The sequence below is a fragment of the Lathyrus oleraceus genome, chromosome 1 (genome assembly GCF_024323335.1).
Source record: "Lathyrus oleraceus cultivar Zhongwan6 chromosome 1, CAAS_Psat_ZW6_1.0, whole genome shotgun sequence".
Taxonomy (NCBI): Eukaryota; Viridiplantae; Streptophyta; class Magnoliopsida; order Fabales; family Fabaceae; genus Lathyrus; species Lathyrus oleraceus.
Window position 1 is genome coordinate 281,372,232 of NC_066579.1, and position 13,612 is coordinate 281,385,843.

The 13,612-nt window shown below is 36.1% G+C and overlaps 1 protein-coding gene across 1 annotated transcript; it reads right to left on the reverse strand.

The window, feature by feature from the left end:
• Positions 1-8,414: 8,414 nt before the first annotated feature.
• Positions 8,415-9,546, reverse strand: LOC127130529 (albumin-2-like). The gene has a single exon (XM_051059522.1). It carries the CDS (start codon positions 9,518-9,520, stop codon positions 8,900-8,902), a length of 621 nt encoding a protein of 206 aa, XP_050915479.1. The 5' UTR covers positions 9,521-9,546; the 3' UTR covers positions 8,415-8,899.
• Positions 9,547-13,612: the final 4,066 nt, after the last annotated feature.

The following is a 13,612-nucleotide window of genomic DNA, read 5'->3' on the forward strand; positions in this document are numbered from 1 at the left end:
TAAAAATAAAGGGAGTTATGTCCTTGGTAAGTTGACCCAATATTAGGGTTTCAGTCAAAATGACCTATAATGTTTTGAAATGAATGATGACCTTCCAAGTTTCAAATGGATTTTTCATGAACATGAAAGTTGTTCGTATGGTTCTTAAGAACATTATTTCTCTTGGGGTCATCTTCATTTGACAAAAACATCAAACGTTATGTCTCAAAGGTGTTCAGTTTAGTCAGATGACTTGACTGGTCAACTTTTCAAGGTCAAACTTCCAATCTTGATGAATAAATGATTGAGGATCCTCAAATAATCTCACATATGAATAAAATGATGAATGAAAGAACTTCCCTTGATTAAATTTGATCATAGGTTGAGGTTGCTTCATGAGCAAGGCACAGTCAAAGCACAGTTGAATTAGGGTTTCCTTGGGAAACAATCCTCAAGCCCTTTGGGTTATCTTGATCAAATTGACAAATTGAGATACTTGGGAGACATATATGATGATTAGGAGCTTTGTGGACCATTTTCATACTTTTCTCATCTTCATCTAGCCATTTCACTGAGCTTAGGAGCCTCTTAGGAGCATGGTGGCACATGATCACTTGAGCTTCAAAACAAAAAGAGTTAGTGACATATTTTTGGCTTCAATACAAGCATGTTTGGTGGTCTCAAAACACTCAAACAAATCCCAACCCTAGGGTTAAGGAGTCAAACATGATATGATCCTTGAGGCAATGCACTTGTGCAACAACATGATGCCATGAGGGATCTTAGGGTTAAAAGTAGGTTCTTATAGTATGGTGTATTTGTCTTCTCTGATGGTTTGAGATCTCGGAGCTGTGTCCCGGCGAGATAATTTGGGGAAGAGTACCGTGTTTCCCTTCAGATTTACATTATGCAAAATTTCTTCGAGGCAGGGTAACCTTTACTCTACTGCTTGCGAATTCTATTGTTGAACCGTGTTGTAAACAAATATCAATAGTTCCTTAGCGCTTTGCATGCCAAAATTGGCTTGTAGCTGTTGAAAACCAGGTAATGCCTCTATTCTAAGTACCGTCGGTGGGGGGGGGGGGGGGGGGGGGGGGCTGAGTCATGGTTCACTTTACTGGAATTGTGGAGCAGATCCTAAGAGCGGGAGAGGTTTGAAGACTCCTTGAGAAGTTCTAGTTTGAGCATGATCTAGATGTGACGGTGCAGACGGAGAGCTCACCATGACTTGATGACTACCATTTTCGAAGGAGGAGGAAGAGGTGGATCTCTTATAGCTCGAGCGATCGCAGCTGCTTCGTGTTGTATGGAGGAGCGAGTGGTTCTGGGACTTTTCATTGTTGGTGGATTTGGTGGAGATCTGACTAATGGTATTGATCTCTGATTGGTGAGGACAAAGAATAGAGATATGTGGTTCAAATTGTGGAAACCTGAGTCATGTTTATCCACTACTACATTAACAGGTTCTGTAGCAAGAAAAAGTAATTATTCTAAAGGTAGCAATACATATTCAATTACTACGTTAACATATTCTCAAATTAATTCAACAGAACTTCAAAAACACAACTAACTCCATTGCACCGCAATCAATTGCACACATCACACTTACAAACAAGTTAAATCAAGTGACATCAAAAGCTTATTTATTTCCATAGACAACTTAAACAAGTAATAGTTACTGTATATAAACAAAAATGGTAAATTCATAAATTTAGAATTCTAATCAATTTCACAAACCAAACATATAATTAGAATTCCAATTATATAATCTTTCTCTTATCTGCCAATTTGTCCACGTAGGATTCTATTATTTCGTAGACCATTTTAAGCAATTACTTTAAGCTAAGTGTTGTAAAGAAGATTCAAATCAACTATTTTAAGCAAGTTAAACCATTTTTTCTTGTAGTGTAGATTTCTTATTAAACACACAACTTAAATGACACACTTGTGAATAATTTTAAAGTAAATATAATTTTGCCTTGAAAATTGTTACAGCTAATAATTTTCTTAATATGTCTGTTTTACCTTAAAACCCAAAAATATATTCAGACAATATTGTCCAATTTGAGCACATACTTAACATTTATGAAAATGTGAGCTTCATTGTGCATAGATATACGAAATGCAATCACATACGTAATCAGATTTTGTCATCTTGCACCCTAGTTTCTCCGAATGAGTTATCCTAATTTCAACCATTTTCAAAATTCTATCATTGAGAATCTCGTTGAAGCTTCCCATTTCTACGGCTATGTAAAGCGATCAATATATTATCGCAAGTTTTTCTTTTTGAGCTGTGTAATTTCGTTGAGGACAACTATTATCATTGGTTTTCTCTTTCGAGCGGGGTGAAATTTTCACAAAGGTCGGTCCACAAGTCGATGCTCACGTCAGGAAGAGATTTGAACCAAATCATAGTTGATCCGATCAAAATTAATGCAAAGAGTTTTCACTTTGCCTCATCATCCGCGTGATAGTAGTTCAAGTGATCACCATTGTTGGAGTTGCAGCAGAAATTTGACTTCTAATAATGAAATACAACCCTCACTAAAGTTGAACAAGAAAATAGTGTATAAACAATGAATTATATCAAGAGATATAAATGTCTAAAGAAGAAAAATTGAATTGATTATAAAGGAAAACTAATACCTTTGTTACGTACTAGTTATTGTTCTATCAGACAAACATAAGCTTACATTTATATAGTAACTTATGTACTATAACGTGAGTGATCTATATTTCATACAAATATCAGCCTTTGCCTTCCTATTATTACTCATTATGTTGAATGGAGTATGTTGCATTTACCACACTCAATGTTTCATATTTAGATTTGCTAAATATTCCCTTATTCCCACAATTCTCCACCTCATTCATCATTTGAAACATTCAAATTTTGGACGAATATGGAATAATGTTTAGCAAGTTCAAGCAGTGTTGGAACTTGCTACCTAACACAACCTTGATTAACATGTCAGCTGGGTTATCATCAGTATGTACCTTCGTAAGAGAAAGATGACCTTCCTCTACGACATCCCGTACAAAATGATACCTTACATCAATATGCTTGGTCCGAGCATGATGAACCTGATTCATAGCCAAATGAATTGCACTTTGACTATCACACATCAGTCTCACACATTCTTGCTTAACACCCAAATCACCTAGAAGACTCCTCAACCACAATGCTTCCTTTACTCCTTCTTCTACGACCATGTACTCTGCTTCCATAGTTGAGAGTGCCACTGTAGACTATAACATCGACTGCCAACTAACTAGAGCACCATGTATTTGAAACACATAACCAGTAGTAGATCATCATCTATCTAGGTCACCAGCATAATCTGAATCAACAAACCCACTTATTTAACATGCATCTCCACCAAAACGCAAACTAATGTTAATGGTACCTTTTAAGTACCTCAAAATCCATTTCACTGCTTCCCAGTGCGCCTTTCCCGGATTCGCCATGAACCTACTGACAACACTTACCGCTTGTGAAATATACATACGTGTACACACCATAACGTACATCAAACTGCCAATTGCACTAGCATAAGGTACATTTTCCATGTATGCCTTATCTTCTGTTGAAGTGGGAGATTGATTACTATAAAGCCTAAAATGTGGAGCTAATGTAATAACCACCGACTTAGCACCTTTCATTCCAAACCTTTCAACAACATGCTCTAAGTAGCCTTTTTGACTCAAGAATAGTCTTCGGTTTGTCCGCTCTCTTCTAATCTCCATAACCAGTATTTTCTTTGCAGCGTCCAAATTCTTCGTCTCAAACTCTTTACCAAGTTTAAACTTCAACTTATCTATCTCCACCATGCTTTTTGAAGCAATCAGCATGTCATCGACATACAATAATAGATATACATATAATCACCTTCACGAAGCTTCTGAATATAGACACAACTGTCATAACTACTTCTAGAGAAACCTTGTTTTATCATAAAAGAATCAAATCTCTTGTACCAATGTCTAGGAGATTGTTTCAATCCATAAAGTGATTTTCTCAAGCGACATATCTGACTCTCTTTACCCTCAACCTTGTATCCCTCAGGTTGATTCATATATATATATATATATATATATATATATATATCCTCATCTAAGTCTCCATGCAAGAAGGTTGCCTTCATGTCTAGTTGTTCCAACTCAAGATCACCATGAGCTACTAAACTTAATAGCAACCGGATAGAAGTATGTTTCACCACCGTAGAAAATATCTCATTGTAATCAACTCCTTCCTTTTGTGCAAACCCCTTGGCCACTAGTCTAGCCTTATATCTTGTACCGCACGACTTAGTATGATTTTCTTTTCTTTTATACACCCACTTACAACCGATAGCAGACTTTCCTACAGGAAATGGGACCACTTCCCATGTCTTGTTCTTGTGAAGAGATTTCATCTCTTCCTCCATAGAGACCAACCAACTCTCTCTATCTTTGTCTTTGATAGCTTGCTTGAAGGCGACCGACTCATCATCTTCAACTGAGAGTGCATATTCCACCAAGTTAACCTGCTCATAATGCCTTAGAGGTTTGTCTGACCCAAACTTCTGAACTAGTTTATAATTTCTCTTTGGTCTAGTGGCATCCAAAGATTCTTGCTGTTGTTGTTGTAACACATATGTATTTTCCTGATGAACCTCCTCATGATCACGTTCATCCTCTTCCTCGTCTTCACGGGCGATAGGATTCTCCATCTGACCACGATAAGAATCTGATTGGTCTTCAGATTCTATCTTAATAACTTGCTTATTTGATATCGTCACATCACCGTCATTAGGTTTAATAGCTCTTGACAGAGCTACCAAAGATTTTTCGTCAAATGTAACATCCCTGTTGATTACAAACTTAGAATATTCTACACTCCAAAGACGATATAACCTTTGACCCCTTTTGCATATCCTAGAAAGATAGCTTTTTTGGCTCTATTATCAAGTTTGTTATCCTTAACGTGATAATAGGTTGTGCATCCGAAAATTTCCAGTCTTTCATAATCAGCATGTTCACCTGACCACACCCTATAGGGCGTGTCTCCACCTAAACTAGAATGTGGGCATCTGTTTACTACATAACAAGTTGTAGCAACCGACTCTGCCCACCATTCTCGACCTAACCCAGAATTAGAGCGCATAAACCTTGATTTATCAATAAGTGTATGGTTCAGTCTTTCCGCGAGTCCATTCTGTTGTGGTGCGCCTCTGATCGCCCAGTGTCTAACAATGCCTTCCTAATCACAGAACCTCTTGAAAGCTCCATCTGTATACTCTGTACCATTATCCGATCGTAGAGTTTTCAGCTTTCTACCCTTTTTATTCTCAACCATTGCTTTCCAACACTTGAAAATATCAAATACTTCACTCTTATGCATAAGAAAATAAATCCAAGCATAACTCGAATGATCATCAACATATGTAACAAAGTACCTGGAACCCCCCTTATAAGTAACCAGAGCCGGAACCCAAACGTCAGTATGCACGTAGTCTAATACTCCCCTTCTTTTATGCTTGCTTGTAGAAAACCGTCACCTATGTGCTTTGCCATACACACAATGTTCACAAAACTCCATGCATGACCTTTCCATGTTCTTTAGCAAACCTTTCTCACCAAGTAGTGATAAACCTTTTTCAGACATATGCCCAAGGCGCATGTGCCACATCCTCGTACATTCAGTTTGGTCTTTACTTCTATTAATTCCAACTACCAAATCACCTGTGACAGTTTCCCCCATAAGAGGATAAAGATTCCTGTGATGAATCCCCTTCATCATAACCAACGAACCCCGAATAACCTTTAAGACTCCATTTTCCAAGATTATTTTGTAACCATTTTCCTCTAATACACCAAGAGAAATAAGTTTTTTCTGCAAATTAGGGACATGTCTCACGTTCCTCAAAGTCCTTACCGTTCCATCATGCATCTTGATTCGTATTGTACCATACCCCATAATCTTACAGGCATGGTTATTCCCCATTAAGATTGTACCACCATTTGTGCTTTGGTAGGTAGTAAACCACTTCATATTTGGGCACATATGGTGTGACGCTCCAGAATCAAGCATCCATCTCCCGGAGATATCATAGTATTGCTCTGAAATCGAGAAGCAATCATCCTCGTCATTTGAGACATAACTCGCCTCCTGCAAATCTTGGTTACCTCTGGAGTTGTTTTCATTATTGGTATACTTCTTAAATAATACCCTCTTATTTGGACAATTTTCTTTAAAGTTCCCAAGCTCACCACATTTAAAGCAAGTTCTTTCCGCATGAGCTCTAGATTTTGATCTAGACTCGCCGCCCCTACCTTGTCCTCTTTCATTGGTCCTCCCTCTAGTAGCAAACAATCCTTGTGCATGTTCGTTATTTTCTCCACCATTTCCAGACATCCCACTACTAGTAACCTTTCGAATATCATCCGCTAATAACGATGTTCTAGTCTCATCCATGGTTAAAGTATCACCCACAAGCATCAATGTTTGAACTATATTTTCATACTTCTTGGTCAATGAAAGAAGCAACATAAGTGCTTGGTCTTCATCTTCAACCTTCACTCATACATCCTTCAAGTCTGATATAATCCTATCAAACTTGTTGACATAATCCTGGATTGAGGTACCTTCCTCCATCTTGCATGTATACAATTTGGATTTCAAGTAGATCCGATTTGTTAGAGTTTTTGTCATGAAATTTTTCTCTAACTTTGACCACACGCCAGTAGTCGTTGCTTATTTGTTAACCAAGAATGCAACATCCCTCTCAAGGAATAAGATTATGGCTGCCTGTGCTTCAAGATCTAACTCTTCCCAATCTTCAAGAAATAAGCAAATTTTTAATTTGCATCCTCCAATAGGAAAAATCATTTTTTCCATTAAACTTCTCTATTTCATATTTTCCAACCTTGACGGTTCGACTGGTAGAAGCCATTATCTTCGAAAACCAATAAAAAATAATAAAGTTTTACCACTCTACAATTTTATAGTTGGCTCTGATACCAATTGTTGGAGTTGCAGCGGAAATTTGACTTCTAATAATGAAATACAACCCTCTCATGGGAGTATGGTGTATTTTCCTTCTTTGATGGTTTGGAGATCTCAGAGTTGCGTCCCGGCGAGATGATTTTGGGAAGAGTACTGTGTTTCCCTTCAGATTTGCATTATGCAAAATTTCTTCGAGGTTGGGTAACCTTTCCTCTACTGCTTGGAAATTCTATTGTTGAACCGTGTTGTAAACAAATATTCTATTGTTGAACCGTGTTGTAAACAAATATCAATAGTTAGTTAGCGTTTTGCATTCCAAAATTGGCTTGTAACTGTTGAAAACCAAATAATGCCTCTATTCTAAGTGGGGGTGGGGTGGGGGGGGGGGGGGGGGGGGGGGGGGGGTGGGGGGGGGTGGTAGTCATGGTTCACTTTAATAGGGGGGTAGTCATGGTTCACTGTTGGTGAGTCATGGTTCGCTTTACTGGAATTGTGGAGCAGATCCTAAGAGCGGGAGAGGTTTGAAGACTCCTTGAGAAGTTCTAGTTTGAGCATGATCTAGATGTGACGGTGCAGACGGAGAGCTCACCATGACTTGATGACTACCATTTTCGAAGGAGGAGGAAGAGGTGGATCTCTTATAACTCGGGCGATCGCAGCTGCTTCGTGTTGTATGGAGGAGCGAGTGGTTCTGGAACTTTTCATTGTTGGTGGATTTGGTGGAGATCTGACTAATGGTATTGATCTCTGATTGGTGAGGACAAAGAATAGAGATATGTGGTTCAAATTGTGGAAACCTGAGTCATGTTTATCCACTACTACATTAACAGGTTCTGTAGCAAGAAAAAGTAATTATTCTAAAGGTAGCAATACATATTCAATTACTACGTTAACATATTCTCAAATTAATTCAACAGAACTTCAAAAACACAACTAACTCCATTGCACCGCAATCAATTGCACACATCACACTTACAAACAAGTTAAATCAATTGCACACATCACACTTACAAACAAGTTAAATCAAGTGACATCAAAAGCTTATTTATTTCCATAGACAACTTAAACAAGTAATAGTTACTGTATATAAACAAAAATGGTAAATTCATAAATTTAGAATTCTAATCAATTTCACAAACCAAACATATCATTAGAATTCCAATTATATAATCTTTCTCTTATCTGCCAATTTGTCCACGTAGGATTCTATTATTTCTTAGACCATTTTAAGCAATTACTTTAAGCTAAGTGTTGTAAAGAAGATTCAAATCAACTATTTTAAGCAAGTTAAACCATTTTTTCTTGTAGTGTAGATTTCTTATTAAACACACAACTTAAATGACACACTTGTGAATAATTTTAAAGTAAATATAATTTTGCCTTGAAAATTGTTACAGCTAATAATTTTCTTAACATGTCTGTTTTACCTTAAAACCCAAAAATATATTCAGACAATATTGTCCAATTTGAGATTGCTTAACAATAGTCAACATTTAATGAGATGCATAAAAAAACATTAACTGTGTGGCAAACAAGGAGATTCCACACCTTTATTACATGAAGGAAAGAAAGCAAGAAACACACATATTGCATAAATTTTGGATAGCAGAAAACAAACATAAAAACTTTAAATGTTGATTGTTTTGCTATTCATCTTAGCTTGATGATCATAGCAGTGATGCTGGTGATAATTGGTTAATTCTTTAGAGGTAATATGCTACCAAGACCTTTCCAATAGTCAACGATTCGCGACGCACGACTGATTACATTGTCTTTCGCTACGCCCGGGGTAACACCGATACGTATATAGTGCTCTCCTTTGAAAATGTAAACTTCATTCGGTTTATGCGAAGCAAAAGCCGCATCGAATGATCCACTTTCAAAGATCGTGCCATAGAGAGAAGTAAACCCTTTAATACTTTTGATACTTTAAACGAGATTGTTGGTTCCGTAGTCTATACGAGCATATTGATCTCCTTTGAATAAGTAAGCTTCTTTTCCCCTAGTCGACTTGTACGCAGCATCGATTCCACTTTCAAACACGGTTCCTTTGAAAAAAGGAAACATGTCAACGATTTTCTTAGGGCCGGAGATTAGTTTATCGACACCAGAGAATGGAGCATAGTTTATGTGAGCACAGAAATTTTCATGAAACAAGAATGCCTCGTTGTTATCGGTGTCAAAAGCACAATCAATTGGATAGCTTCCAAATATTGTAGGAGCAAGTGATTTGAAACCTTCACTAACAAGAACTGGACCGTGCAAAATTTTGTCGTTGGTGGTTCCGGGAGCATAGTCCAAAAGCACGTACTTATCATTTATGAAAATGTAAGCTTCATTGTGCCTAGATGAACGAAATGCAGCCCTTATGTAACCATGTTTTGTCATCTTTATTAGGTGTAGTAAAGTCTGTAGGGGGATGAATGATTTGTTTTTCAATGGAAGGAAGGTTATTTTGTGTGCAAATAAAGGAAAACAAAGAAGGATATATATAGGCTTACAATATTGATAAAATACTATCCTTAACTTCTTCATCCAATGGATTTGCATATATATTAAACCCACTTTCCACAATCATCGTGCATGGCATGTGATTTTATTACCTATATCTCTTCGGAGTTACTTAGTAATCAGAAAAGTCTTGCCTAATAATTTATGTGAATGTGCTTAAATCTCTTTATTGTAAAGATGAATTTGTTTTTTATTTAATAATTATTTGTGTTTAATATTTTTTAAGAGAAATCTTTGTTAATTCAATTGGTCATTGTTTAATAAATAAACTCAGCAAGTTAGTCTGGAGAAGCTAAGTGTCACATGCAAACATTGCTCTTTCTCTTATGTCAATTGTGGCTTTTAAGATGCAAGGTGTACAAACGTGTTTTGGAAATAAATTTAAAGTATTTTGTATACACATCAAATGTAGTACAACTCCAAGAGAAGACTTTGTTAATTCACTTGGTCATTCTTTAATAAATATATTGAGAAAGTTAGATTTAACTAATTTAAATTTAAAACAAGTTGCTTTGAAAAATGAATTACTTTGTATTCTTGAGCAGAAGTCTCTTTCTAGGTTGATTGAGCATTGAAGTCTCTTGCAAATGCGCTTGAGGAATTTGTAACTTGTTTGATTATAGTGAAAAGCTCTTGTTGAGGCAATGGAACTGGACTACTCTCAGTTGAGGAGTGGAATAAGGATAATCTTTGTGTGTTGCTAGTCTTTACTTATAAGCATCTTTATTTCCGCTACTATATATATTTCTGATATCAGACTCTGAACTTTGTTTAGAATCTGAACTTGTTGTATCAGAAGAGAATCAAATTTTTGGCATACACAATTCAACCCCCCTCCCCCTTCTTGTGTATTTTTCTCACCTTCAGTTGGCATCAGAGCACGGTCTGAACTAAACATTTAACCGTGCTACATAAAAGATCTTGAGAAAAATACTCCTTCCGTCATGGTTGATAGTTCTGATGTAACTAGCCATATTGGAGGTTTTCCTAGTGGTAATAACAATCATAATCAAAGTTCATATGGTCAAAATAACTATACTGCTAGACCACCAACATTCAGCGGTGTATCTATTGAATTTGAATGGTGGAAGTGCAAGATGTACACTCACATCATTTTTCTGGATGATGAGTTACAGGGTATCTTGGAAGATGGCATTGACTTTCATGTTAATGGTGTTGGAATGGTTTATGACAGAAGTCTCTGACTCCTGGTTAGAAAAATATTTACAGAAAACATCATAGAGTGAGAGGCATTCTTGTTGATACATTACCTCATTCCGAGTATATAAAGACTGCTAAGGCTATCTTGGAATCTCTATGTGCTAACTATGAAGGTAATCAACAAGTTCAAGAAGCTAAAGATAATCTAACGGTTCAAAAATATGAGACGTTCAGAATGAAAAATTATAAGAACATTAAATCTATGTTCTCAAGATTTCAAGCTCTTGTGTCTGGAATTTAGGTCTTGAACAAGAGCTATACCACTGTCGGTCATGTCAAGAATATTCTTAGGAGTCTTCCTCTCAAATACACTGACTGTTAATCAAGAGGCTAGAGATTTAAACTCTTTAAGTTTTGAAGGTCTTATTAGCAATCTCTAAAGTCATGAAATGGAGATGAGCCTGAAAAACAGGTTAAAACAGTGGCTTTAAAATCTGTTAGGGGTCTGAGAAATCTTCTAAAACTAAAAAATTTAAAGAAGCCACCCATGATGAAGCTTCTGATGAAAAATTTGATGATGATATTAGCCTTTATCATAAAAGTATTTTAACACTTGACCATGAAGAAGAACATATTCTCTCGTAAAAGATATGGCTTCAAAGGGTCAAGTTCTGGGAGTAAAGATCAGGATGGTTGTTACAACTGCAAAAAGCCAGATCATTTCATTATTGAATATTCTGATCTTCAAAAAGACAAAAGCAGAAAGGAAAACTTCCAGAAGAACATCTTCAGAAGCAAGTTCAAGAAAAGTCTCATGGAAAAAGTGAAGAACTTGAAAATGAATGAGAAGAGGAAGAAGCCAATCTTTCTTTGATGGCATCAACTTTCTCATACTCATAATCTGAATATGGTTCTGACTCAGAGTCAGAAGACACATAACATGTTTTTTCTAATCTCTCTAAATTTGATTTAATTACTTCGTGTCATGATCTTATGGAAAGATGTCAGCAGAAATCCAAACATATGAAAACATTAAAGAGGAAATATGATCTTTAAAAGGATAAGATAATTTTTCTAAAGAAAAAAATGTAAATCTTGAAAAAGGACAAATGCTTCAATGAAAGTTATGTCTGACAAACCTCTGGATAAAAATGAATTAGCCCTTCAAGATTTCATTATATCTGGTTATGAAAGAATCAAAATTGCTTCCAGAGTCTCTGAAGTGAGTAAGAGCAAAGGGGAAGGTATTAGTTATAATCAAAAACCTATCTTGATGAAACCATCAGATCCTTCTTCTTCAAGCGCTGCTTAAAAGCGGTTGAATGCTTACTTTATGCTTGCTGCTAAAAATGGTAGAATTCTGAACCAATCAGAACCTGTGATAGATAACTCACAAATTCTGAAGGATTCAAGATCTCAGACTCAAGGGTCAAAAGTTATAAGCAAATTAGAAACTAAAACTCTCAAGTCAAAGATCTTGAAGAACTCAGAACTCAAAGTTATTATATATAAAGTTCGTAGATGTTCAGAAGTCAAGGTTAAAACTTATCCTAAACAGAATGTTAATGGGAAAAAAGTCTCGAATGAGTCCAAACCTTACTATAAGGCTAAGGAACAAAGCAAGAAGAAGCCATATAAAACTAACCTCATAGGACCCATAAAAGTATGGTTACTAAAGAATGAGATTGTTTTTGCTACAGATATGCTCAAAGGAAATAACAAATCAACAACTGCTCTAGAAAAGTGGTTGCTTACAACCTTCAACAAGAATAAGACCTACATCCTAAATCCTAACTTTGAAGGAGGAAGAAGATTTGGAATTTGGAAGAAACCAGTAAGACAAGATTACTGGTAGTGGGAATACTTAAAGTCTTCTATGATGAACTAGTGTTTCAGACTCATTGCTATGTTTCAGAAGTTTATCCAGTTGTTTTGTGAAGTCTAAAGAGACTTCTGGTAGTGTTCAGAAGAGCATTGTTTGAACTATATTGTTCCACTTGGACAATCTCAAAAGAGGATACTGCATTTAGAGTTGGTAAAAAATCTTTCTCTATATCAGAATTTGATGATGTTCATAAGCTACCTTGATCATAAGCTTCTTATCACCTTTTGATGAATAAATAGCCTCGGAAACATCGCAACCTATGATATTATGAATAAGACTAACTACCTCTGATGTGCACACAAATGGACGCTTCTTGGTAACTACCTCTAACACATGTCCTGCTATATGTCATAAATATGAAACGTCTCTTGACACGTGGAATGAAAATGTTGGGTAAAACCTCATCCTCTCTTGGTTTAATTTTGTATTTACTTTTATTCTTATTCCCTTCTACGTTTATGGTGTGTTATGCTTAAAACTTCTTTTTCACTCAAAAAACACTCAATTTACATCAGATTCACACACTTCGCTATTTCACTTCATGCATGTTTTCTTTCTTTAACCTCCTTTAAAAAAAGCTTTTTTTCAAAAAAGGATAACCCTAGAAACCCTAAAAGATATCTTCTTCAATAGTGTCTTCTTCAAATGCTCGTCATGCACACATGTTAATCGAATCTGGAAAAGTATGACTATCAAGCTCAAAACCATGGATTTGAATCAAGATTATCTAAAACTCTTGGTAGAACAAATTGTCGACTTTGACTCATTCAATCAAAATGGGTATGACCTTTGGAGCGTCTTCAAAGTTCAAGATGGTCTCTAATCTTTTTTACTAAGAATCTCCATAAAAAATAACCGCTAGTGGTTATAATTACAAATGCATAAACCACCAATACTCATTGATGGAGCAATAAACACATAATAATTTGATACTACATTGAAATTGAAATGAGTTGAAGTGAGAAAGGTTTTCATGAGTTTTATGGTGGCATCGTATAAACATGAATAACTACATATGGGTAAAGACCTTCTTTTTTAGGGCAGCTTCTTGGTTTCGTAATCAACAATCTTATTAAACTTTCAAG

Coding starts and splice junctions, on each gene's coding strand:
- LOC127130529 (XM_051059522.1), bottom strand. CDS start 9,520: ATGCAAATCCATTGGATGAAGAAGTTAAGGATAGTATTTTATCAATAT.